The 25,747-nt window shown below is 40.6% G+C and overlaps 1 protein-coding gene across 2 annotated transcripts in view; it reads right to left on the bottom strand.

The window, feature by feature from the left end:
• The window catches only part of ilrun (inflammation and lipid regulator with UBA-like and NBR1-like domains), a 73,729-nt gene extending 72,863 nt beyond the window's left edge, over positions 1–866 (bottom strand). Inside the window, exon 1 of one of the 2 annotated variants that reach the window (XM_048553058.2) lies at positions 456–866. In XM_048553058.2, the coding sequence (XP_048409015.1) occupies positions 456–610 (155 nt within the window). In that variant the 5' untranslated portion in view covers positions 611–866. The remainder of the gene's footprint in view (positions 1–455) is intronic. The other variant, XM_048553059.2, reaches the window with a different exon arrangement.
• Between the last annotated feature and the right edge of the window lie 24,881 nt (positions 867–25,747).

The raw sequence follows: 25,747 nt of genomic DNA, 5'->3' as shown, positions 1-25,747 counted from the left end.
AACAGACAACTCTCATCAACTCCAACTCGCCACGAGTGTGCAGTGAGAAAGAAACTGTTCTGCCTGAATAACAGCAAGGAAAAAAATCAATAAAGAGATGGGGTTGACGACGGCAAACACCATGCAACCGTACATGAGCAAATCACACAACTTTTCAGCGTCTCCACAAAATGACTCAACAGAAAAAGGACCGAGTGCCCAGCTGATGAAGGCGCGCTACTGTTGAAGTACATTTGCGGCAGAGGGCCGGGACAGAGGCCCCTCCCCAAATCTCTAGCAATCAACCCCTTCGGTAACGGAGGAGGGAGGCGGATGGTAGCGTCCCCCCTCCCACTGGAGCCGTTTATGTAATCCGCGGAAAGACGCACAACAACAAGGCCCAGAGTGAACACCAGCGGCCTATCAAAAGGGAGTGGGAGGAAGAAAGGTAGGGCCTGGGGAGGCCTGCCACTTACCAATTGGTCATGTCCAGGAAGAACGCGCAGCCGGCCGGATTGAGCTGGAAGCCTAGCAGCCTCTGAAACTCGGAGATGAGCACATCCTTGTCGGTGGTTCCCATGCAGCTAAATTTCTGCATCAGGTCCTGATCTAAGTCCATATCCACGTCCATCGCTGTTCTCTTTCTTGATCTCTCTCTTTCCTCGTTTGTGCCTTTGAAGTTCCGCCGGGCCCGGCTGTCGGTGAGGGGTCCCCCGTTCAGTTTGCTGTGTACGGGTGCGCTGTGACGTGTAAGGCGAGGCCGAGGCCTACCCCTTCAACATTGTCGCTACCTCGTCCCGATGGCGTCCGCTTCAACCGCACGCTCCCCCTCTCGCAGGCCATGCGCATGCGCGCACAGCCAAGCCTCCCCTCCTCGCCAGTCACACTCACTCGCCCGGCGTCACCCCCGGGTTCTGATGTCACACACACCCGACGTCACCCCACCCTTGACATCACACAATCCGCGCGCCAAGCCCGGATTGACATCACACTCGGCCTGCTGAAGATGGCGTCCCCCTCCCTCACACCGAAAGGACATAATAAGTTGGGGTTGTATTTCTGTTCATGATTGAGATAGGTATAGGACTGAATGCTACGTCGAGTGGAATGTTGATGTAGTTGTTAAATTGTCTATTTACATAGCATAGTGTAGGAACAAAAAGTAATCTGCAGCTTAAGTCAGGTACCAAAGCGGAATCTAAGGAAGTCTCTGTAGAAGTAACGAAAAACAGTTTCTATCTCAGGTGTGAGCTCCCTATGATTGAAAGATATTGCACAGCAAATTTTTTTGAAGAAACAGATCTCCTTACAGAGAGGCCTTACCAAGAATTAATCCAGGAGGTCATCAAAGGGTCAGTTAAAGGACCTGGTTTTGATGAGACAGTTAAAGATGAACAACAGCCAAATTCCAGGACTCGGAGCCCAGACAGTGGAGGCACTGCTTCAGGGCAGCTTGGTGACTGAGTGGTTAGCACTACTGTTTCACAGTGCTAGGGACCCAGGCTCAATTAAAGCATCAGGCGACTGCGTGGAGTTTGCACATTTTCTGTATCTTTGTGGGTTTCGTCTGGTTGCTCCTGCTCCAGTTTCCTCCCACAATCCAAAGATGTACAGGTTAGCTGGATTGACCTTGTTATGTTGCCCTTAATGACCAAGGATGTACAGGATAGATTGATTAGCCATGGGACATGCAGAGTTACAGGGACAGGGTTGGGGGGGAGAGGTGTACATATGGGTGGGATGTTCTTCAGAGGATCAGTGTGGACTTGATGGGCCGAATGGCCACCTTCCACACTCTAGGCATTCTATGATCAATGGTACACAAGCATACAAAGAAGAGTGCCTTGTGAAGTGCGTAATTTGAGATCACAATGGTGAAAAGGCAAAGGTGATATTCGCAGAACCGAATATATATTCACCATGGCTCAGGCGGTAGCACCCTTGCCTCGTCTCAAGTATCCAGTTCCAAGTTCTGCCCCAAGGCTCGAAGCACAAAACTCCTAATGAGCTGCTGAGATCATGCTGCCATGCCAAAGGGACATCATTCAGATATAACATTAAACAGATTGCATTTGCCTGCTTGCACAGTAATCCACAAACCCAGTTAATGCTTGGGTTCAAATCACAGTGGAGGTGGAATTTGAATTCAAAAGAAAAAAAAAATCTAATGACCATGAAGTGATTGTTTCATAAACCCTTGTTCACAGTGCTTGAAGTTTTGCAAAGACCTGGAGCTAGGGTTGTGGGTGATGTTGTTGACTTGCTCACCGAGCTGGCTTGTTCTCGTTCAGACATTTTATCACCATGCTAGGTGACATCATAAATGGACCCTCTGATGAAGCGATGTTATTCTACTCTGCTTGGAAATTATACTGTCTGGTCCATTATGGTGAGCAGTGTCATTTCCAGTTTTGATCTGTATGGGTTTGTATGTTTGTTGATTGCATTCTGGGTGGTGAACCATGCCTCGAGGAATTCCCGTGTGTGTCTGTGTTTGGCTTGGGCTACATGGTTACCTTGTCCCAGTCAAACTGATTGCCTTCATTGTCGAGTGGGCCGATATGAAGGAGAGTTTGTCATGCTATTTTGCTGCTAGTTGATGTTCATGTAGTCTGATGGCCAGTTTCCTTCCTATCTGTCCAGTGTAATGTTTGTGGCAGTCGTTGCAAGGTATTTTGAAAACAACATTGGTTCTGCATGTCATGGGAATAGGGTCTTTAATCCTTGACAGTGTTTGTTGTACAGTGGCTGTGGGTTTGTGGGTCACCATGATGCCTAGTGTTCTTAGGAGTCTTGTTATCAGTTCTGATATGTTCTTGATGTAGGGCAGTGTGGCCAGTGTGTTAGGTGGTGTTAAGTAGTGTCCCAATGTGCACAAACAAAGCTGCATTAAGACACTATTTAAAACGGGCCAGGACACACTGCAGCACTCCAGAACTAAGCAAGAAAGTGGAAGAGCACCAATACAAAATCCTCGCTATGAACTGATCACCCTGGAACTTCATCTGCAGATGCCTCCTAAATAGACAACAGGACGATGCAATATGTCATAACATACGAGCCACACTGCCTGACAGCAAGAACATATCGGAACTGACAACTTGACTCCTAACACCACTAGCCCACAGCCACTCTACAACAAACACTTGCAAGGGTTAAATACCCCATTCATCAACATGCTTTACAAAATACCATGCAACAACTGCCACAAACATTACTTCAGACAGACAGGAAGGAAACTAGCTATCTGAATGTATGAACATCAACTAGCAGCAAAACGGCACTACAAACTCTCCTTAATATCGGTACACTCAGACGATGAAGGCCATCAGTTTAACTAGGAAAAGGTAACCATGTATCCCAAGCCAAACATAGACACACACAGGAATTCCTCCAGGCATGGTTCTCCACCCATAATGCAATCAACAAACATATAGAATTGGACCCCATTAACAACCCATACAGATCAAAACTGAAAATGACACTACTCACCATAATGGACCAGACAGTATAAATTCCAAGTAGAGTTAAATGACATTGCATCAACGGACGCTGCACTGATGATGTCACTTAACATGGTGATGAAAAGTCTGAACAAGAACAAGCCAGTTCAGTGAGCAAGTCAACAACCTCACTTGTTCAGTGTTTTAGTGAAAGAAATCTACTGTTTTTATCAATAGCTTGTCTGGCCTCCGTGGAACTCCGGACTCATCACAATGTGACTCTTCAGCACCCCCTGAAATGACATAGCAAGCTGCCCGGTTCTAGTAAAGTGCTACAAAGTCTAACAAAAAAATTGAGACGGTAAGGACCATCTAAACTAAGCAATGGAAATAACAGCAGCAAACTCAGCTCTCTGAAACCTGCAAAGTTCCTTGACACTTACCTGGATATGGGTGCTAAAACTGAGACAGCTGTATCATAGAATAGCCACAAAATGACATATCAAACACTGGCCTCTGATGCTGTGAGCCACTGAACCACCGTGCCATCCTAATGCAGTGTGTCCACAGTCATATCCATAGACCTTGCATACTATTTCCTCGACACCACTGCAGAACCAACCTAGCAGACATGGGAGCAATGGTACACAGTTTCTGATCGAGTTATGCTAGGAGCCCTGAACAGTGACTCCAGACCCCACAAAGTCTCATTATCTGGTCAAACATAGGCAAGAAACTTCCTACTGATTCCTACCAAGCACCCAGGCTGATGAAGCACCCTCCATGTTGAATGGCACAGAGGAAGCACTGATGATGGTAGGGTACAGAATTTACACTGGATGGTAGATGTCAATGTACCTTACCATGATTGGTGTGAAAGTACCTCAACCAGTCAAGCTGGTCAGGTCCTAAAAGGACATAAGCCACCACACTGGATCTATGGCAGATGGTGAAGGAGCAAACAAGAGTGAAATACAGACTTGATTTCCTCCTCATGAATCTGCCTGCCACAGATACATCTGCCCAAGACAGTAAGTAGAAGTGGAGACAAATTCTGTCTTCACATTGAAGATAGCCCTTTATGGTGAGTGGCACTACCCACTGTATTAAATCAGATAGACTTTGAACAGATGTAGCAACACAAGGATGGAATTCCATGAGGTACTGTAGGCCATCAATAGCAGAATTATACTCCAACTCAATCTCCAACCTCATGACCTGCATAACTCCATTGTACCATTGACGACAAGCTAAGAGGACCAAATCTAGTTCAAAGAAGAGTACAGGAGGGCATGCAAGGAGCAGCACAGGCACATCTAAAAATGAGGTACCAACCTGGTGAAGCTACAACACAGGACAACTTGCATGTTAGATAATAGAAGCAGTCTGAGTGATTCCACACCCAGTGGATCAAATGTAAACTTTGTAGTCCTGCCACATGCAGTCTGAATTTTGTTGGATAATTACCTCATTGGAGGAGGAGGTTCGACAAATATCCCTATTCTGTCTGATGGGTGGCCCCAGTGCATTCATAAAAACGTTAAGGATGATTCATCTTGACCTCTATCAGTGGTCCCCTGCAACAGAAGTGAGAGTTCTTGGCCACTTTTGTTGACTCCACGTAATGTCAAGAAACAGCAGAAAGCACTGAATATTGCAAAGGCTATGAGCGCTGACAACATTCTGGCAAAAGTACTTATGGGATCCTCCAGAAGCCACCACTCCTCACGTGAAACTGTTGCAGTATGGCTACAATGCTGGAACCTACCCAACCATGTGGAAAATTGCTCAAATATGTCCTGTGCACAAAAAAAACAGTACAAATCCAACAAGGCAGTGCATCCTATATCAGTAATGTGATGGAAGGGTTCATCAACAAGTGTTATCAAGCAGCATTTGCAGCACAATAACCTGCTCATTGGTGCTCTGTTTGGGTTCCACCAAAGCCATTGCACTCACAGTGTGGTATCAAGGAGCCCTGGCAAAACAAGAGTTAGTGAAAATCTGGGGAAAAGCTCGATTATTTGAAGACATATTAAACACACAGAAGATAGTTGATGCGAGTGCCGATCGGTCGTTTCAGCTCCAGAACATGTCTGTGGGAGCTCTTCAATGTAGTGTCCTTGATCCAACTATCTTCAACTGCTTTACCAGTGACATTCCCTATGAGATCATAAAACATTGGAGCAGAAATGAACGATTATTCTTTCACCTGTGGGACAAGGGCATCATTAGCTGGTATGCATTTATTGCCAGTCCCTCATTGCCCTTGAGAAGTTGGTGGTGAGTTGCTTCTTAAACTGTACAGTCCACTGTAGGTAGACCCACAATGCCCTTAGGGACAGAATTCCAGGATGTTGACTCAATGACAGTGAAGGAACAGTGAAATATTTCCAATTCAGGATGATGAATAGTGTGGAGGGGAACTTATAGGCAAAGCTGTTCCCATGTATCTGCTGCCTATGTCCTTCGAGATGGAAGTAGTTGTGGGTTTGGAAGGTACAATCTAAGGACATCTGGTGAATTTCTGCATGGCATCTTGTGGATAGTACACTCCAAACATCGGTGGTGGAGGGAGTAGATGCTTGTGGTTGTAGTGCCAATCAAACAGACTGCTTTGTCCTGGATGGTGTCAGGCTTCTTCAGTGATGAGCTGCACCCATCAAGGCAAGCAGGGACTATCCATCACGCTCCTGATTTGGGTCTTCTGGATAGTTAGCTTTGGGGAGTCAGAAGGCATTGCAGTATTCCTAGCTTTTGATCTGCTGTTATGGCTGCAGTGTTTAAGTGGCACATCCACTTGTATTTCTGGACTATGGTAGTCCCAGGATTTTTACAGTGGGGTATTCAGCAATGAATATTTTCAAGGAGCAGTGGTTAATTAGATTCTCTCATTGTGGAAATAGCCATCTTCTGGCATTTGTATGGCATGAACATGTCAGGCCAAGCCTGAATATTGTCGAATTCTCGCTGCATTTGGACATGAAATGCTTCAATATATGAGGAGTCACAAATAGTGCTGAACATTGTGCAATCATCTGCAAATATTTCACTTCTGACTTTACGATGGGGTGGAATAGTCAAAAGGAACCGAGTATAAAAGTAAGGAAATTTTACTAAAACTATACCAGGCACTAGTCAGACCATAGCTGGAATACTGTGAACAGTTTTGGGATCCCTTATTTAAGGAAAGATATACCAACATTGAAGGCAGTCCCAAGAAGGTTCAGAAGGTTGATACTAGATAGGGAGGGACTGTCTCATGAGGAAGGCTTAGTAGATTGGGCCTGTACTTATTGGAATATTGAAGAACGAGTGATGACCTTACTAACACACAAAGTTCATAAGGGACCTGACATGGTAAACATGCAAAGGTTGTTTCCCCTTCTGGTATTGTCCAGGACCGGAGGGCATAATCTCAGAATTAGGGGTTTCACATTTAAGACAGAGGTGAAGAGGAATTTTTTTTATCTTCAAAGGTTGTGAATCTGTGGAATTCTTTACCGCACAATACAGTTGTGGCTGGGTCATTAAGTATGTTCAAGGCCAAGAAAGACATCTTTTTAATCAGTAAGGAAATCAGGGATTATGGGGAAAATGCAGGAGAGTGGAGATGAGGATCATCAGATCAGTCAAGATCTTGCCGAATGATGGACCAGATTCGATGGGTGAAGTGGCTAGTGGACTCGGCAGGAGACAATGGTATAGTGGCATTATTGCTATACAATTAATCCAGAAACTCAGCTAATGTTCTGGGGACTCAGATCCGAATCCTGACTAACTCTATGGTCTTGCCACACCCAGTTGTTAAAGATGGTGGGTAATTAAACATTTCACTGGAGGAGAAGGCTCTGCAGATATCCCCATCCTCACTGATAGAAGAACCCAACACAGAGGTACAAAAATAAGGCTGAAGCATTTACAGCAATCTTCAGCCAAAAGTGCCAAATGGCCAAGTCTCATCGACTCCCCAGCATTATCTCTTTACAGTTCATCAAAATCCACTGAAATGTTTGTTTCCTTTTGAACCTATAGTGTGGCTTAACTGCAACTTCTCAGTCTCTGTTTTATTGAAAAAACTGCACAGAAGCTGGTATCCCAAGTCACCAAGTATTTACATGTCCACAGTCCCTGGAATGAGGAGACTGTGAAGCTTTTGTTTATATCTGTCAGCCAGGGCTCCCTGATTGAGATTGGCCCAGGTTTACAATCAAGGATCTCATAGTGAATGGAATCCATTGGCCATTGTTCCAAACACTACACTTGTGAACTGTGAGGTATTTTCCCTTGTCTACTCACACAACTAAGATTTTTGATTTTCTCTGCTTTGAATTAGCAGTGCAAGTTTCTATCTAAATACTCTTTGTCTGGAAGTTTCACAAACTAAACTCTTTTATTGAGTTCACCTATTACCTAAACTGTTCTAAACAATCTCTCAGAAAAGCTATCCTTGCTTCATATTCAGGTCTCCTCCATGTTGAACACAATCTTTTGAAGTAAATATTTCAAAGAAAAAGCTGATTCTAGATTCTGCTAAACTAACGACTTAATGTTTTCTTTCTCTAGTTGCAACCCCTGAAATAAAATCTTCCTTTAACATTTCACAAGGCCTTGCAATCATCTACTGTCTGACACATAGTCTTTCCAGAACCATAACAGTAAACGAGTGAGTTAAAATTAACCCCCTTAACAAAAATAAACAGCATCCATATGAAACCAGTTTAAGATACAAATACTAAAAAAATGTTTTCTTAGGTATAAGTCGCATAAACATTTATCACATCTGCTCCCAAAGAAGAATGAAAATGTCTTTAGAAGCATTTTAAAATACTTCTAAATTTAAAATGCTTCTAAAAACACATTTTCATTTCCCATCAAAAATCCGTACCAGCATTATTTCTGAGTCACATTCATGATAATAATATAATAACACTAACATACCCAAGTCCATTTGCATCACAGAACTCAGTTTCCCACATATGTGCTCTTGATAAATTATCTGGTGTAACATTGTCTTTTACAGGCACTTGAATGATTGTATTGCCGAAGGATTAAGCTTCACTAAAACAACTATAATTTCCAAAAATATCAAAGAATTGTGGTCCTTGTAGGTGACCGTTTCTTCCACTTTATTGGTGATATATGTTAATTCACTCAGCGAAAGTTATAACCAAATTGGCATTTTGTCGCTGATAGAACAGTTCAGTTCCGTGTTTTAGTAGTTATTCCTAGGTTTTGTTGAAAACAAAGTTGTCAGTGTAAACCATGGAGCTACATAGTCCTTCAATTACTTTGTTGGTCAATTATTTAATTGTTGTCAATATATTTTTTATTCCAAACAGCTGAACCTTGTATTGACGAATTCAATCTGGGGTTAAAAAAACTCTTTGGATCTTTCGGCCAATCGTTACTTGCCAATATTTCTTCAGCAGGTCAAATTTGGTTTCAAGTCAGGCATGTTGAATTTATTCAATGCAGTACTCCAATTGTGGTATTGGATATGAGTCCACTTTTGTTATTACATTGCCTTTCTGATAATCAGGACAGAATCTTTGCGACCCATCCAGTTTCAGCAACATCATGACAGTGAGCTCCAGCTACTCTGACTCAGTTTAATAATGCCTATGTAAATTGTGAATTTAATTTTTTCACATACATGAGCTAATTTCTCTGGATTGAGCATGGATGGGATTGTTTTTCGGTAACACATGCCTACGTTAATATCACGAACTACCAAGGAAGTTTTTGCCTGGCATTCAGACAGATCTGTGTTTGTATTCACTTTTTGTATGTAATTTTACTGGTTTTATGAATGATAAAATATTATGCTATGACCTTTTAATCACTTCTATTATCCAATGTGACTGTTGTAGCATTAACTTGAATTTAAAATTTCTGATTCATTCTCCAAGTAGGGAGGCAGTGGCATTGTCACTGGACTATTAAACCAAAAACTCAGGCTAAAGATATGGAGTGTGGGTTTGAATCCCAGCAAAGTAGACGGTGACATTTAAATCAACGTAAGCCTGGGATGAAAACCTAGCCTGAAAGCAACCATGTTACTAACTAGGATTGACTTTTGTAAAAATCCATCTGGTTCCATGTGATTATAGACCAGCAGTAATGCAGTTGACTCTTAACTGCACTCTGAAATGGCCCGAACAAGCCAATCAGTTCAAGCAGCAATTACAGATGGGCAATAAATGCTGGTCTATCCAGCAACCACCCACATCCCATTATCAACACTAAAAGATTCTGTTGATATTTTCATTCCACCCACTATTTATTTTGTTGCCATTAATACATTTTCCTCCTAACTATTTTCCCTAATATCTCTTTAGCATATTAACATGTCACTCTTGTTGATTCTTTCCCATCTGAAACATTCACAACACATTACTGGGTTTCTTTCTGATCTAATATGATCTAGTAAACCTTGCTTTTAATGGTTTCCTAGAGTCCAGTAACAATATGAACACCTTAGCTCCAGCATCAAAAATTTTAAACTCTGGTCTGCTTTCGTTTTCACTCTTCGTTGAGCACTCTTCAAATATTTCTTCATCAAAGCATGTGTTTTGGTTAGCTTCTTTCTAAATCTCAAAACATAGGCTGGAAGCATAGTCTTTGAACTTTGGTTTGTCAATTTTCTTTAACCAGTTTAAGTGATCCCTTCATCTCATGTCCATACACCACTTCAAAAGGACTGAATTCTGTGAACTCACTATGAGCATCTGTCATGGCAAATAGTAACAAGGAAATTCCTTTATCTCAAATATTAAGACATTCTTGATGATAAGTTCTAACCATGAACTTCAAAGTTTGGTACTATCTTTCCAATGCAGCTTAAGATTGTGGATATTAAGCAAAAGGTATAAATTGTTTTTTTCTCAAATTAGCCATCATTTCTTTGAATATTTGTGATATAAAATTTGAATTTTAATCAGATTGTATTTCTTTAGGTTATCCATATCTTGTGGAAAAATTGCACTAAGTTATCCATTACGATTTTCCAATTAAAAACAATTGAAGCCGAATTTTTGAATGTTTGTAAAATGTGTGACGGCTAAAGGGATCATAGGGTATGGGGGGAAAATGGAAACGGGTAGTGAGCTGAATGTTCAGACATTATCATATTGAATCATTGAACAGACTTGAAGGTCCAAAAAGTCTACTTTGGCTCCTATTTTCTATGCTGGCTCTGTCTGCAAAGCATGAGAGAGGTGGTGTTGTGGCCAGCAGTTAGAGGTGGTGTACAATGAATGAGACTGATGGTAGGGTTCATGTGAGAGTTACAGTGGAATGCAGAGTCGTATTTACCTGGTTGACAGGACACTGATGTCTCTGCATCTTTTTTCGAGCAGTCCTAGTCTTCTCCTTCAAGGGTCAGGATCTTTTCTATATAGGAGGTGATGACCCCTCTGACTGAATGGACTCATCCTGCCTTTTTATGGGCCTTTTTCTGCTATAATACAGAAAGGGGGAATGATTGAGTGAGGGGGGAGTGGGTAGTATGGCTGTTAATCCTGGTGCATTTAGTGAAAAGTGGCGAGGTGTCACGAGATAGTGAGGGAGGCAGCTCAGAAGTCAAACTAATTTAGTCAGAGGTTGTGGAAGTGAAGGTGGGAATGACACCAAATGAGGGAAAATGTTGCAGGCAATAGTGACAGTGGCAGAGCATGAGCTTTCATGGGAGATGAGTGCAATAGCAGGGACAGAATGAGGTAGCGGAGAGAATAGTGTGTACTTATCTTGGTGCAGCAGACCTCATGGCACTGTTTATCATTCCTCAATGGAGGTAGCAATGACCTAGATGGCGATCGTAGATTAGGCTACCAGGGCCTGGTGATGTGACCTTCTCTGCCAATGAACTGGCAAGAGAATGGCCAACTTTTCACCACCATCTTGACCGGGACCACCAGGTTACATGTTGGAGAATCACAGACCCACTTACTCCTTTTCTGACATGTTCACAATCTGTCTTTGAATGAGCAGGGCTGTATTGATTGCCAATGCTTATCTGTGTGCACGGCATGCTTTCCATACCAGTTTTTCTGCAGAAATCCATTCATGGCAAGTTGTTCTGGGAACTGCATGTGAAAACTGGGGCCACAATCAGATGTGAGAGCCGCCAAACGAGTGGGGTAGGTCATTAATGTGCCAAGTTTGGAAAGATATGGTGAGAGACTTCAGTGGAGACCTCACAGTGGAGTGAGAGAATGCAACTCTGACTTCAGCAAAAAAAAAAGAGACAGCCCCAAAATATTGCAGATATTTTAGAGAAGGATACATGCAATATACCAGAAAATGTTTGAAGAAGTGTCTCACATGAGACGTTTTAAAATAAAAACATTATTCATGAAACCATAAAAGCAAATTTAGCACAAGGATATAAAGTTGGTTGATAAGTAAACATTTGGATTCTAGAAGATTTGAAAGCAGTGTTTTGCAGAGATCCACTTTTATATCCAATGCATATGGTCGGTTTAGATTTCAGAATCAGGTGAATATATTGAAATTTCATGATAATCAATAATGAAAAATGGTCTATAAATGACTTAAGGCAGACAGGTGGCAAATAAAATGTAGTAAAGTGTAACATAATATATTAGAAAACAAAGAATAGGAAGACGCATTCAATGGAGAATTACAAAACATGTATGAATGAGGAAGATCACTCGCTTATTTTAGCATCATAGAGTCACACATATGGAAACAGACTCTGGTCCAACTAGTCCATGATGACCATGTTCCCAAACCAAATTAATCTTTCCTATTGATGTACTTATCCAAATGTCTTCTAAATGTTGTAACTGTACCTGCATCCACTGCTTCCTCTGACAGTTCATTCCACAAAGAAGTAACTGTGTAAAAAAATTGCCTCGTGTCCTTTGTAAATCTTTCTCCTCTCCACTTACAAATATGCCACCCAATTTTGGACACTCCCACCCTAGGGAAAAGACCCTTGCTATTCACTTTATCTCTGCCCCTCATGATTTTATAAATCTCTCGAAGGTCAACTTCCTGTGCCCCATTTAAAGAGGTTCCAGGCTGTCCAGACTATCTTTATCGCTCAAACCATCATTCCCAGCAATGTCCTAGTAAATCTTTTCTGAACCTTCAATTTAATAATATCCTTCCTATAGCAAAGCAAACAAGAACTGTACACAGTACTCCAGAAGCGGCCTCACCAATATCCTGTACAACCTCAACATGACCTTCCAACTCCTATATTCAAACACCTGAGCAATGAAGGCAAGCATGCTAGACACCTTCTTAACCACCGTGTCTATCTGTAGTATAAATTTCAAAGAATTATAAAACTGAACCCCTAGGTCTCTCTGTTCTACAACATTACCTTGAGCCCAACCATTAATTGTATAAGTCCTGTCCTTGTTTGTTTTACCAAAATGCAATACAACACATTTATCCAAATTAAACACCATCTGCCACTCAGCCCATTGACCCATTTGATCAAGATCTTTTTGTAATCTTAGATAAGCATCTTCACTGTCCATTAGGCCACTGGTTTTGGTGTCATCCACAAACTCACTAACTATGTCTCCTAAATTTGCATTCAAATCTTTTCTGTAAATGACGAACTGCAAAATAGCTACTAGATAAGTTAGCTGATGAATCTTGGGGGAAATCTATTCAGGAACGTAGAACGTTTTGACAAATAGGATGAGCCACTGCTCCTTCATACCTTCCATGCCCCATCATATCCTTTCTTTTATCATCGTGTCTCCTCCAGCACTATACACCCCTTCTCCCATTACTTCCATGCTCCTCTGGATCCTTCATAACAGCTGTTCCTGTGTCCACAATTTGCAAAACCAATGAGCCATTTAGTAACAGTGGCAAATTTATGAAATACTAATGAAACTGCCAAAATTTGCAAGTATGCATTGCAAATGTGCTTTGCAAATAAGTGCTGCAATTTTATAGTTATAACGGTGTTAATTAATCACAGCCACTACCTACAGGGCTAGAGGTCTGAAAAAGCCTCATACTTAAATTGTTAACTCTGTACGTCTCTGTATAAATACTGAAGGACTACTCATTTTTTTCCAGCACTTTGTACATTTACCAATATGTTTGAGTCCATTCGTCAGACTTGGAGCTCAACCAAACATTCATAACAAAACCATTTTGCAATTATATCAACAGAAGCAGTTGGAACAGATCTGTTTTTCTAGATGATCTCACTTCGAATACTTTTCTAGAAAGATTTATCCAGCTTTAAGGGAACTGTTAACATCTTTTGATTGAAAGCTTTATGATATGGTAAGATGTTAGTCTCTCTATGTGGCTTCTAAATGTCTATTTCTTTATTTGGACAAGATTGAGAGACAAAAAGAGAATTAAAGCTTAATTCATTGATTCTATGAAGCCTTGTGGTTTGTTGAGACTGGTTGCATTTATGATGACTTTAAAATAGAGGCAGGTAGATTTTTGTTCATTCTGGTAGGGTTTTTTTCAACAGTCAGAAAGTCATTTCAAAACAGCAACCTAAATATATCATTGCTAGAAAGGCTTATAACTTCAGCAAACTGCCTGATAGTACCTTATGTGTGAATGGATCAGATGTTTATACTGTTAGGTTTATGACAGGGAGAGTAAACAAAACAATATCATTCATTTTGTTTGACTTCAGAGGAGAGTTTTTCAGTTCCATCCAGAAGAGAACAGTGTTTTTTTTTCACCTGGAAGGAGAACAGAGTTTTTCAATTCGTTCAGGGAACCAGTTATCTCAGCAAAATTGTACCTCAGCAAATTTCTGGTCTGTGGAGTTTCCAAGCTGGTAGAAAATGTGTAGAAGTCTTCAAGTGTAAGGGACTGAGGAAGTTCAGGTCTCAGAATTCTGAAAGGTTCTTGCCATGAGATTTGGAAAAAAACTGTCGAATGGCTTCAGCAGACCCCAGAACAAAACTGGAAGGAGTTAGTTAAGGAGTTAGAAACAAAAGAAAAAGTTGAACTAGGAATATAATTTTTGTAGACTTGAAACAGGCTGAAACATTGTTTAGAAGACAGTTAGAAAGATCTTATTATAAACATCAAATATAGCTTTTGTTTGTTTATATGTCCTTTTGAGTGATAAACTGATATTTTATTGTTAAGAAACCATCTGCCACCTCCTGTGAATCTATTTCAGTAACCATCCACTGCATTAACCAATTGCAGAAATTAAACATGAAATTTATCAACCCAGGTTTTATTGTGGGATCCAATCTGTCTACTGTTGTCATCAGCTGATGCTAAAACTTTACTTTAAATGAGTAATTTTATAATGCTTATTGAGATTAACATGGTGCTAGTCATCATTGCTTTTCAGTCATCCCATTTTTGGTGATGCTATAAATTGTCTAAATACACTTTCCATTGTCTTTTCTACTCATTTTCTCCTCTGCAGGTAACTTTTACAAGAACTTATACAGCACCTTTAAAGTTACCAAACATCTCAAGCTGCTTTATCAAACAAAAATGTAACCAAGTTACAGAAGGAGTTATTAGGGAAGGAGACCAATAGCTCAGTCCAATAGGTGGAATGCCTTACCTTAACAGCACGGACAATGGTGGTATGGTTAAAATTGGAGATTTTAAAATTGGAAATTGCACAAGAGTCTGAATTCAAGGAAGACAGTTCTCAGAGAATCATTTGGCTGGGAGGAGATGGCAGGCAAGGAAGGGTGAGTCCATGGAGTAATTTGAAAACAGGGAATGAGAATTTTAAAATTGAGACTTTGCTTAACCAAGAGCTAATCTGGAACAATGAAGGTGATGGATAATTAGAACTTGAAATTTCCAATAGGTATAAAGTGGAACACTGACCAAGTTTAAGTTGAGTCCAAGGGTAGCAAAGGGAAATGTGAGGATTTCAGCAGCAAATGAGATGAAGTAAATCTATCTAATGTTAAAATCCATTTAATTAGTGAGCAATACTTTTAACTTGCAGCATTTATAGTTATGGCTTCCACCTCTCGCAGCCTTTCAAGCTTTTGCTATTTTCCTCCCTGCCTTCTTTTTCATTTGTTCCTTTGATAGCAGATCATTTCTTCCAATTCCTTTTTCATTTTCAGCTTACAACCGTTCAGGTTCGAATGCCAAGACTATTGTCCTGATCCATTGAAATATAATCATGATTTTCAAAAAACTTAATTTCCAATAATTTAGGCCAGTCACCTTTCAGTAAGAGTTGGCTACAAATGCCAGTGTAATCCTGAAGACAAACATCAGAAGACCAGAGAAAGCACAGGCATAAAATATAGTGAAGAAAACAAACACTGGTCAGACAAAATGTGAAATAACACAAATAACAAGCTCCCATTGCGTGTAACAAAATTACATTTCTGATTCAAATAGACTACACAGATACATTCTAACTTTGAAAGGTTGTAAATTGGATGGTAGAGGATTGGCCTCATGTCGTACCCCCTGTCTTATTTCCATCAATACACAGAAGAGTATATAGAAAGTAACCGATATTCTGAAGAAAGATGTCCTCAAGAGAGTGGCGAGATAACAAGGTCTAGTGCAGGATGAACACAGCAGGCCGAGCAGCGCAGCTGACGTTTCGGGTCTGGATCCTTCTTCAGAAAAAGAAGGGTCCAGACCCGAAACATCAGCTTTCCTGCTCCTCTGGTGCTGCTTGGCCAGCTGTGTTCATTCAGCTCGACACCTTGTTATCTCAGATTCTCCAGCATCAGCAGTATCTCTCCTCAAGAGTGGTCACTGGACTCAAATTACTAACTCTGTTTCCTCTCCCCAGATGCTGCCAGACCACAGTGGAGTTTCTCCAGCAATTTCTGATTTTGTTTGTGTGGCAAATATGCTCACACTTGTTTTGCATTCTTGCCATGGTAAAATGTTGCTCCCTGTGTTTCAACTACAGTTTAACAAATCTGAATCATTGATGTTACTTAAGTTCAAGTTTGAAAGACACCCAAACAGAGCACTCAGAAATCAACATTGACACATATTTTAAAATGCATTCTGTCATGCTCACATCATTTGGTCACAAGCAGGTATGAGTAGAGACCATTCAGACTGACTGTGATGAGAAATGATTGAATAAAATCTAGAACTTTGTTTCTTCCCCAAATTCAAAAATGCTGTAGTATATTCATTTTACAAATCTACAAAGAAAATCTTGCATTTATATAATGCCTTTAACAACATCAGAACTTTCCAATATGCTTTACAGCCAATTAAGTCACAATCAATTTGTATGTAGCCAGGTCTAACAATGTGATTGTGACTAGACAATCAGTGTTAAGTGATGTTGCTTGAGGGTTGACAGGGAGATAGCTAGACAAGAGGGATAAATCAACTGGTCTTCTTGGAATGATGCCATGGAATCTATTGGATTCACCCGAGACAATAGTTGGGGCATCAGTTTAAGATCACAGCCAACAGACAGCATTTTCAAAAGGTGCAGCATTCCCTTCCTAATGGAGTGCCAGTCTAGATTATGTGCAAATGTTTCTGGAGTGGAAATTGCACCCATTATCTAGGAACCCACAAGTGAGAGTCCTTCACTGAGCCACAGCTGATACTCTGTGTTCCAACATTTCTAAACATTGTGGCTTTCAGCTAAATTCATTATCTGAAATTTTGCAGCACAGCTTGTGTAAATTTAAGGATTTAGCATGTAAACCAACCAAGAATTTTAAGTAATGTGTAAAAATTATACCTCCTGAGATTTGCTTCAGCATGACTCCACTTGTATTTCAAAGTGCTAATCAGTTTCCACCTTCATTTCTGTATGTGGTTTTATTTTTGTGTTGTGGATTCATGCCACTAAGTACAGAACATGTTTGATAGTCTTGAAATATGCCAAATATAGGACTGCCAATTTCAAGGATAAATTGATAGTATTATTATCTGTAATCTTGTTACATGCTTCACTCCATTTGTGTAGACAGTGTGCTTATTTATCAGTGTAAGATACAGCAAAAGAAGTCCCACTTTAAAATTGGAATAATTCCTGTGGTTTGGAAAATTCTGGTTTGATATGTCTGGTAAAGTAGGCTTTTGGAAACCATTGAATTAGGGTCTAGCTTGTACATTGAGTAATTGAGATCCTGATAAAAGTACAGCTTTACAAACAGGATCAAACAGTCATCCTTGAAATACAGCATAAAATAAAAATAACAAATGCTAAAACAAGACAAGGCTCGGGTTGCATCCAAAGAGGAAAAACAAAATTAATGAAAGTGATTGGATGTCAGAGTTATGACTTAAAAGTAAGTCACGAACGTTGGCCCACTATCGGATTAAAGGTAGCTTGGAGGTATTGCTTTATGATTATGATAAAGTCTTCAGGAGAATAGTTAATTATCACAAAGATCTGACAGAGTAATTAACTCATCATTCAATGTTCACTCCATCCTGGGCAGCAAATGACTGTTGTTTGCTTGATTGAACTGCTAGTTAGCTTTGGTGTGATTTTAATATGAATCTCCATATGAATTAACAGATAAAAATCAAGTTCCACATGTCGCCAAAAGCTAATTCTGATTTGTTATAGTTTAGTTGCAGAAACAGGGCAACTATATTATCCTTGCTGAGGCTGTACAATCTTTGAAAAGTCTGAAAGTACTTGTTTGGAAAAGTTAAGAAATACCTTTGTAGAGATAGAGTTACATCCCTTTTCTTTCAGGAGTGCCCTCAGGGCTTGTACATATCATATCTGTGTGTTCTTTAATTATTCTACACATCTTTGAACTTCAGAAATGTCTGAGCTTTGAACCCTGCTTGAAAACATGTTCGTTACAATTCAGCACAGTTATCAATTTATTGGACTGTTAACTTTAAACGTTTTTTTTGGTTCAGAAGATCCTGTTATTTTTATGCAGTTTAATGTGTTTGTTAAAACTCCATATGGACAAACGTGAGACCATTATCAGAAAAGGATGGAAGAGTGGATCGAAACATACATTTGTTGAGACTACTAGCAATGTAAAAGTGAGTTTCATGTCATTCTTTAATGTTAAAAATTAAATATTAATGTGAAATATTAGAGAGATATTCGTAGAATAAAGGAAAACTTTATAATGCTGCCAAAAATAATAGTTATCCCAAGGATTGGGAGGATTTTAGAATTCAACAAAGGATGGCCAAGAAATTGATAAAGAGAGAAAAAAAATACAAGGGTAAATGAACAAGAGATGCAAGTCTGTGAAAAGGAAGGGATTAGCAAAAATGAACATGGATTCCTTTGCATCAAAATTGTTGGAAAAAACAGAAAAGAGAGGACGAATAAATAGGCTGGTTGTGAGCAAGTGGGTAACACAAAGAACACTGTTTGGGCCTCAGCTGTTTCCAATTCATATCACTCAAATTAGGGTTAGTAAATTTAATGTAGGGACGTTGGCTAATAATAGTTAGTTGGGTGGGGAAAATAAATTGTGTATAGCTTGTTTTAACAAAGTCATCCATGCTGACCAGATTTTGTAAATGATGAATAAGGCTGAAGGGCCTGTTTCCATGCTGTATGACTCTGACTTCAGGAATATACAAAAAAAGGGTGTAATGCCACTGCACTGTAGGTAAAACAAAGGGAATTACTTTCTCTCTTCCTCAATGTTGGAATTCAGTACAATTGAAAGCCATTAGAATAATAGCATTTCCACCAACCTGCAAAATCTACTAATTCTGAAACTCATTGCTCAACTGCAAACACCAACACCACTGGTGGCATCCAATAACAGCCACAACATTGTGTTAATTGCCTTTTTTTTGAACAATTCAGGGACTGATTCGCATTTTTTGTTGTTTTTTCATACTCAACTCTTATTGCTCATTGTTGTGCATATGTGTCACCATTATTAATGAATAAACTCATTGTTTTTATTAGTTCAAGAAAGCCTAGTTAAATTCGCTTATTTTAGAACATAAGTTCTTTTGGGCCTGGGAAAAGGTGTCAACAATGGAAGGGATCCTTTCTCAATTAACCTTGGTGTGATCAACTAAGGGGCTGGGTGAATTACCAAAGGGAGCCCCCGATTCATCTCTCCTCACCCAGGAGCTTAACACTTTGGGTTATCCCATCTGGAACAGTTATAAATTGGGGATTTTATAACTCAACAAGGGATGAAGTCTGGTTGTAACAACAAGTTACCACAGTGCATCTAATCTACAGAACCCAAGGCTGCTACTGTGTATTGGTGGAGAAGGGAGTTAGTCGTGAAGGTGGCGATTGAGTGCCAACCCAGTGGCCTGTTTTGTCCTGGCTGATGTTGAGCTTTTTGAGTGTTCTTGGAACTGTGCCCATCTAGGCAAATGGAGAGTATTTCACTCCACTATACACTTGTGCCTTATCAATGGTAGAAAGCCACTGGAGAGATTGGAGGTGAATTAGTGACAACAAAATTCCCAGCCACTGACCTGGTCTTGTAGCCACAGTATTAATACGGGTAATCAAGTCAAATTTACGATCAATGGTAACCCTCAGGGTGTTAATGGCAATGGTAATACTACTGAACGTAAAAATAGAGATTTTAAGGTTCCCTGTTGTTGAAGATGGTCATTTACTGTAACTTCTGAATTATGAATATTATTTCCCACTTACCAGTCCAAACCTGGGTTGTGTCTAGATTTTGCCACATATGGACTTAGACTGTGACAGCATCTGAGTAGTGACATATTATGATGAACATTGTGCAGTCAGCAAACATACTCACTTCTGTTCTTATGATGCAGCGAGTGTCATTAAAGAATCAGAAGTTGGCTGGCCTAAAACACTACCCAGAGGAACTCCTGCAGAGATGTTCTGGAACTGAAACGATAGCTCTCCAGTAACTTTAATCATCTTCCTTTGTGCCAGACATGACTTCAACTAGTAGAGTTTGCCACAATTCCCATTACCTCCAGTTTTGCAAGGCCTCCTTGATGCTGTCACTCTGTCAAATAGTGTGATGATGTCAAGGGCAGTCACTCTAACCTCCTCTCTTGAGTTTAGCTCATGGAATCCCTATAGTGTGGGAACAGGCCCTTCAGCCCAGCAAGGTTACACCAACCATCCAAAGATCATCTCGCCCATACCATTCCCTGTTCCTATCCCTTTTCCCTGTAATCCACCTAATCTAGCCATTATTGAACATTATGGGCAATTTAGCATGGCCAATCCACCTAACCTGCGCTCAGATACGGCAAAAATGTGCAAATTCCCTATAAACAGTCGCCCAAGGCAGGCTTGGTCCTTAGTGTCGTGAGGCAGGAGGGCTAACCACTGTTTTGTCTAAATTTGGACAAAGGTAATGAGGTCAGGAGCTGATGATCCCAGAGAAATTTTAATTGAATCTCAGTGAGCAGTTGATTCCTGAGCAAGTGCTGCTTGATAAACTCATTGACTTGGCTTCCATCACTTTGCTAATAATAAAGAGTAGACTGACAGAGCAGTAACTGGCTGGGTTGAATTTGTCCTACATATTGTGGACAGGACATACCTGTACTGGAACAATTTAGCTAGGGACATTACTAGATTTGGAGCACAAGTCCTCAATGCTCTTACTGGAACGTTCTCAAGACTGATAGATTGTGGTATTCAGTGTAGTCATGTAGTAGTTCATTTTCATTGCAAAAATATACTTCATTCATTTTAAAAAAATCTTAATGCATATACACAACCTATAAAAGCAGTTCTGTAGTTCTGCAGATAAAAAACAAACATGGTAATTTGACATTCCCTGCAGTTGCAAACAAAGATCTTTGCTGCTTCTGCAAGTCAATTTTTGCATACATTTTGAGGCAACAAGAGAGTCTGATAACTTTGGCAAAAAGACGTTAGATGATGGTTTTTCGCCATTGTGCCTTGGGGAAAAAGCTGCCCAATCTTTAGTCTGTCCTTCAGCATGTAGTCCTGGACCTTGAAACGTACCAGTTTGCAAAATGCAATCAAGGTCATCTCTACACGGAAGGACCAACAGGTTTCGGGCAGACCAAAGAGAACCTTTCACCGAGTTGATGATCTTTAAGGCACATTCGATGTTTGTCTTGTTGCGCATCCTGGGAACAGACCATAGAGCACAGAATCCTGTGTCAGGGAGCTGCTCCAGATAAACTTTTGACAAAAACCACTGCATCTCTGACCAGATTTTCTTTGCACAGGCACATTCCAGAAGGAGATGTGTGCCAGTCTCTTACCCCTGGGCCCTGTAGCTGCTTTTAGGGCAGCATATGATGGTGGAGACAGTCCAGCCATACATGAAGGATCTGATGGGTAGTGCCTTTCTGACCACCAACCAAGATGCATCATGTTGCCAGCTGCCAGTTGAAAAGCTGTGGCGCTGAGGCATCCTGCCAAATGGCTTTAACAGTGTGCTCAGGGAACCATGCGACAGGATCAACCCTCTCCTTTTCCCTGCAGGGTTTCAAGGATCTGACCATTGCCTGATGGACTTGTAGTCAAAAGTATTTTCTTTTGCAAACATTTTCTTGAGGGACAGGTCCAACTACTTGGAACATTCCACAGCAAGGAGGCCAGGCCCATCCTTCCGAACACTGGAGATGGGTAGAACCTTAGTACATAGTGACAATTGGTGTTTGTTTACCAAGGACCAAAGCACAGCTTGATGCAGCCACACACAAAGGTGGCCATCTGGATATGGGCGTTGTAGGGTATATTCTTCCCTCACTTATCCAGAGCTTTGTACATGTACTTGCTTTCCCCATTGTTGAGGATGAGGATATTTCTGGAGCCTCCTCTTCATTTCAATTGTTTAATTGACACTATCATTCACTGTAGAACTTAGAGCTGATTATTGGTTTTAGGATAATGTGGTTCTGCCTTTGAATGCTGCTTCCACTACTTAGCATACAAGTAATCCTGAATCATAGCTTCACCAGATTGATACTTCATTTTTAGATATGCCTGGTACTTCTCCTGCCATACCCTCTACACTGTTTGTTGAAACAAGGTTAGACTCAGCTTGAAGGTAATGGTAGAGCTGGGGGTATGCTGAACCATTGAGGTTACAGATTGTGGTTGAATACAATTCTGCTTTTGCCTATGGCTCACACACCTCATGGACTCCTAGTTTTGAATTGCTAGATCCTTTCAAAATCTATTCTGTTTAGCACAATGGTAATGCCACGTACATGAAGGCATCCTCAAAGTGAAGATGGGACATTGTCTCCACAAAACACTGTGCTGTGGTCACTCCTATCAAATTGTCATGGACAGCCTGCAACAGATGGGTCAGTAAGGATGAGCTCAGCATGTGAGCAAGACTGTGTCAGGTAGTTGTATAACTAGTCTGTGAAACAGCTGTCACAATTTTGGCGCAAGTATCAGTGTTAATTAGGAGAACATGGCTGGGCTACCAGGGTTCATTTGCCAGTGTCACTTCTAGTGCCTATACTGACTTTGGTTCAGCAGTCTGGTCTCACTCCTTCCTGTCAGCGCAGCCTTGGAGGGCCGAAGGGCCTGTTCCTGTGCTGTAATTTTCTTTTCTTGGTTCTTTGTTTATACTTTAATGTTTAATAAAAACTGCATTGAACAATTTCAGCAGGTATTTGAGATTCAACCACATTGCTGTGGTCTCGAGTCACATGCAGGCCAGATCAGGTAAGGATATTTCAGATTTCCTTACTAAAATGACATTTGTAAGGCTGATAGAATTTTCGATGATTTCACATTGAAGCCAGTACTCTAGCTTTTAATTTAATTCAAATTTCAACAACTGTCACAATTGGATTCAAACTCATTTCCGAGTCTTTGGATTAGTAATCAAGCAACATGACCATTTCATTGGTGGCTCAGTGGTTACCACAGCTGGCTCAGAGTGCCAGGTTCAATTCCAGCTTTGGGTGACTATTTGAAGTTTGCATGTTCTCTATGTCCGCATGGGTTTCCTTTAGTTTCCTCCTGTAGTCCAAAGAAATGCAGGTTAGGTGAAATTGTCTCCAGTGTTTAGGGATGTTTTAAGGTAGGTGAGTTAGCCATGATAAATGTAGACTTAAAGGATACAGTGGGAGGTGGATGTGGGTGGGATGGTCTTTAGAGGGTCAGTGCAGATTGAATGGCCTCCTTTTGCACTGTAAGGATTCCGTGATTCTATTTCACCTCCACTTCTTAATACCAGTGAACCAGTGCCACCCATTCTCTGGATTTAGGAGAGTGAGAGCTGGTCTCATTGAAACACGTAACATCCTTAATTGTTTGATTAGGTAGATGCTATAAGGATCTTTCCCTCACATGAAGTACAGAATTGGGGCCACAGTTTCAAAACAAAGGGTAAACCCATTTAGACCAAGTTGAGAGGAATTTCTTCAAAGATTGTGAATCTTTCAGATTCTTAAGCTCAGAAAGTTGCAATGGTCAGTCATAGAGTTGTAGATGTCTACAAAATAGAAAAAAGGCCCTTCAGCTCATCGAATTTGTGCCAGTCAAAAGTACACACCTAACTGTTCTAATGTAACCATTCTAAAGAAACATGAATGTATTGCTGCAATTATGCAGGGCCTTGGAGAGGTCACACTGGAAATATTGTGTGTAGTTTGGTCTCCTTGTCTGAGGAAGGATGTTCTTGCTATAGAGGGAGTGCAATGAAGGTTTACCAGACTAATTCCTGGGATGGCAGGACTGTCATATGCAGGAGAAGTTGAATCAGTTAATATTGTATTTGCTGGGGTTCAGAAGAATAAGGGGGGAACCTTATAGAAACATAAAATTATAAACAGGACTAGACAGGGTAGATGTTGGAAGGGTGTTCCTGCTGGCAGGGGATTGAAGAAGAGTGTCACAGTTTAAGAATATGTTGTAAAACCAGTTATAACTGACATGAGGAGAAATTTCTTCACTCAGCGAGAGTGGTGACCATATGAAATTTGCAACCATAGAATGCAGTTGAACCGTAACATTATATTTCAAGAAGGAGTTGGACATAGCACTTGGCCCTAAAGGGATCAAAGAATACAGGGTAAAAGCAGGAACAAGCTATTAAGTTGGATGCCTAGCTGTAGGCATATTGAATGGCAGAACAGTCAGAGGGCATATTTCTGCTTCTATTTTCTATGTTTACAGTTACACGTTAGATATAGACAACTGGGATCACATGAATCCCTTAAAGAGGATAAAGAATGTGGGGGCATTCTTAAGAAGGGAAAATCAGGAGGGCAAAGGGGAAATATGAGATTGCTGAGGCATACAAGGTTAATGATAATTCACAGAAATCAATTAAGAGCAAAAACAGCAACTAGAGAAAGAATATAGCGCCCCTTAAAGATCAACAAGGTCATCTATGTGTTGAACTTCAGGAGATGGGAGAGATATTAAATGAATATTTCACTTCAGTTTTTTTAACTTGGAGAAAGAAGTGGAGGCTAGAGAACTTGGAGAAATAAATATTGATGTTTTGAAAACAGTTCACATTTGAGGAAGAGCTGGAGATCTTAGAAAACAAAAAAAGTGGATAAATCTCCAGGAACTGATCAAATTTATACCAGGATGTTGTGGGACATTAGGGAAGAAATTGTGGGACCTCCAGCAGAAATATTTGTTTAATCTATAATCAAGGGTGAGGTGCTGGAGGGTGGCTAATGTTGTGCCTGTGTTTAAGAAAGGCTGCAAGGAGAAGCCCTGAAAACTATAGAGCTGTGAGCCTGACATTCATGGTGAGTCCTTTGTTGGAGATGATTCTGAAAGATAGGTTTACAAGCATTTGGAGTGGCATGAATTGCTTAGGGATAGTCAGCATGGTTTTGTGAGAAGGAAATCGTGTTTCACAAAACTGGATTGTATTTTTTGGGGGAAGTAGCATAAAGATTGAGGGACGCAGAATGTAGACATTATTTATATGGACTTGAGTAAAGCTTTGACAAGATTCTGCATGGTAGACTAATTAGTAAAGTTAGTCACAGGTCTCAGGGAGAGCTTGCCAATTGAATACAAAAAAATTGGCTTGATGATAGAGGACAGAAGGCAGCAGTGGAGGGTGGAGGACTGTGACCAGTGGTGTTCCACAAGGATCTTTTACTTTTGTCTGTCATTTACAAAAATGATTTGGATGAGAATGTAGTAGACATGGTTAGTTTGTAGATGACACCAAAATTGGTGGTACAGTGGATAAAGAAGGTTATCGAAGATTACAAAGACATCTTGATCAATTGGATCAATGGGATGAGGAGTGCCAGATGGAGTTTAATTCAGATAAATGCAAGGTGTTGTATTTTGGTTAGACAAGCCAGGCAGAACTTGCACAGTTAATGGTAGGGCCCTGGGAAGTGTTGTCAAACAAAGACCCACAGGTACAGGTACACAGTTCATTGAAAGTTGCATCACCATTAGACAGGATGGTGAAGGAAGTATTTGGCATACTTGCCTT

This window comes from Stegostoma tigrinum, chromosome 21 (assembly GCF_030684315.1).
Source record: "Stegostoma tigrinum isolate sSteTig4 chromosome 21, sSteTig4.hap1, whole genome shotgun sequence".
NCBI classification, from domain to species: domain Eukaryota; kingdom Metazoa; phylum Chordata; class Chondrichthyes; order Orectolobiformes; family Stegostomatidae; genus Stegostoma; species Stegostoma tigrinum.
Note: the sequence above shows the minus strand (reverse complement) of the source record. Positions and strands in the feature narration are given on the sequence as shown.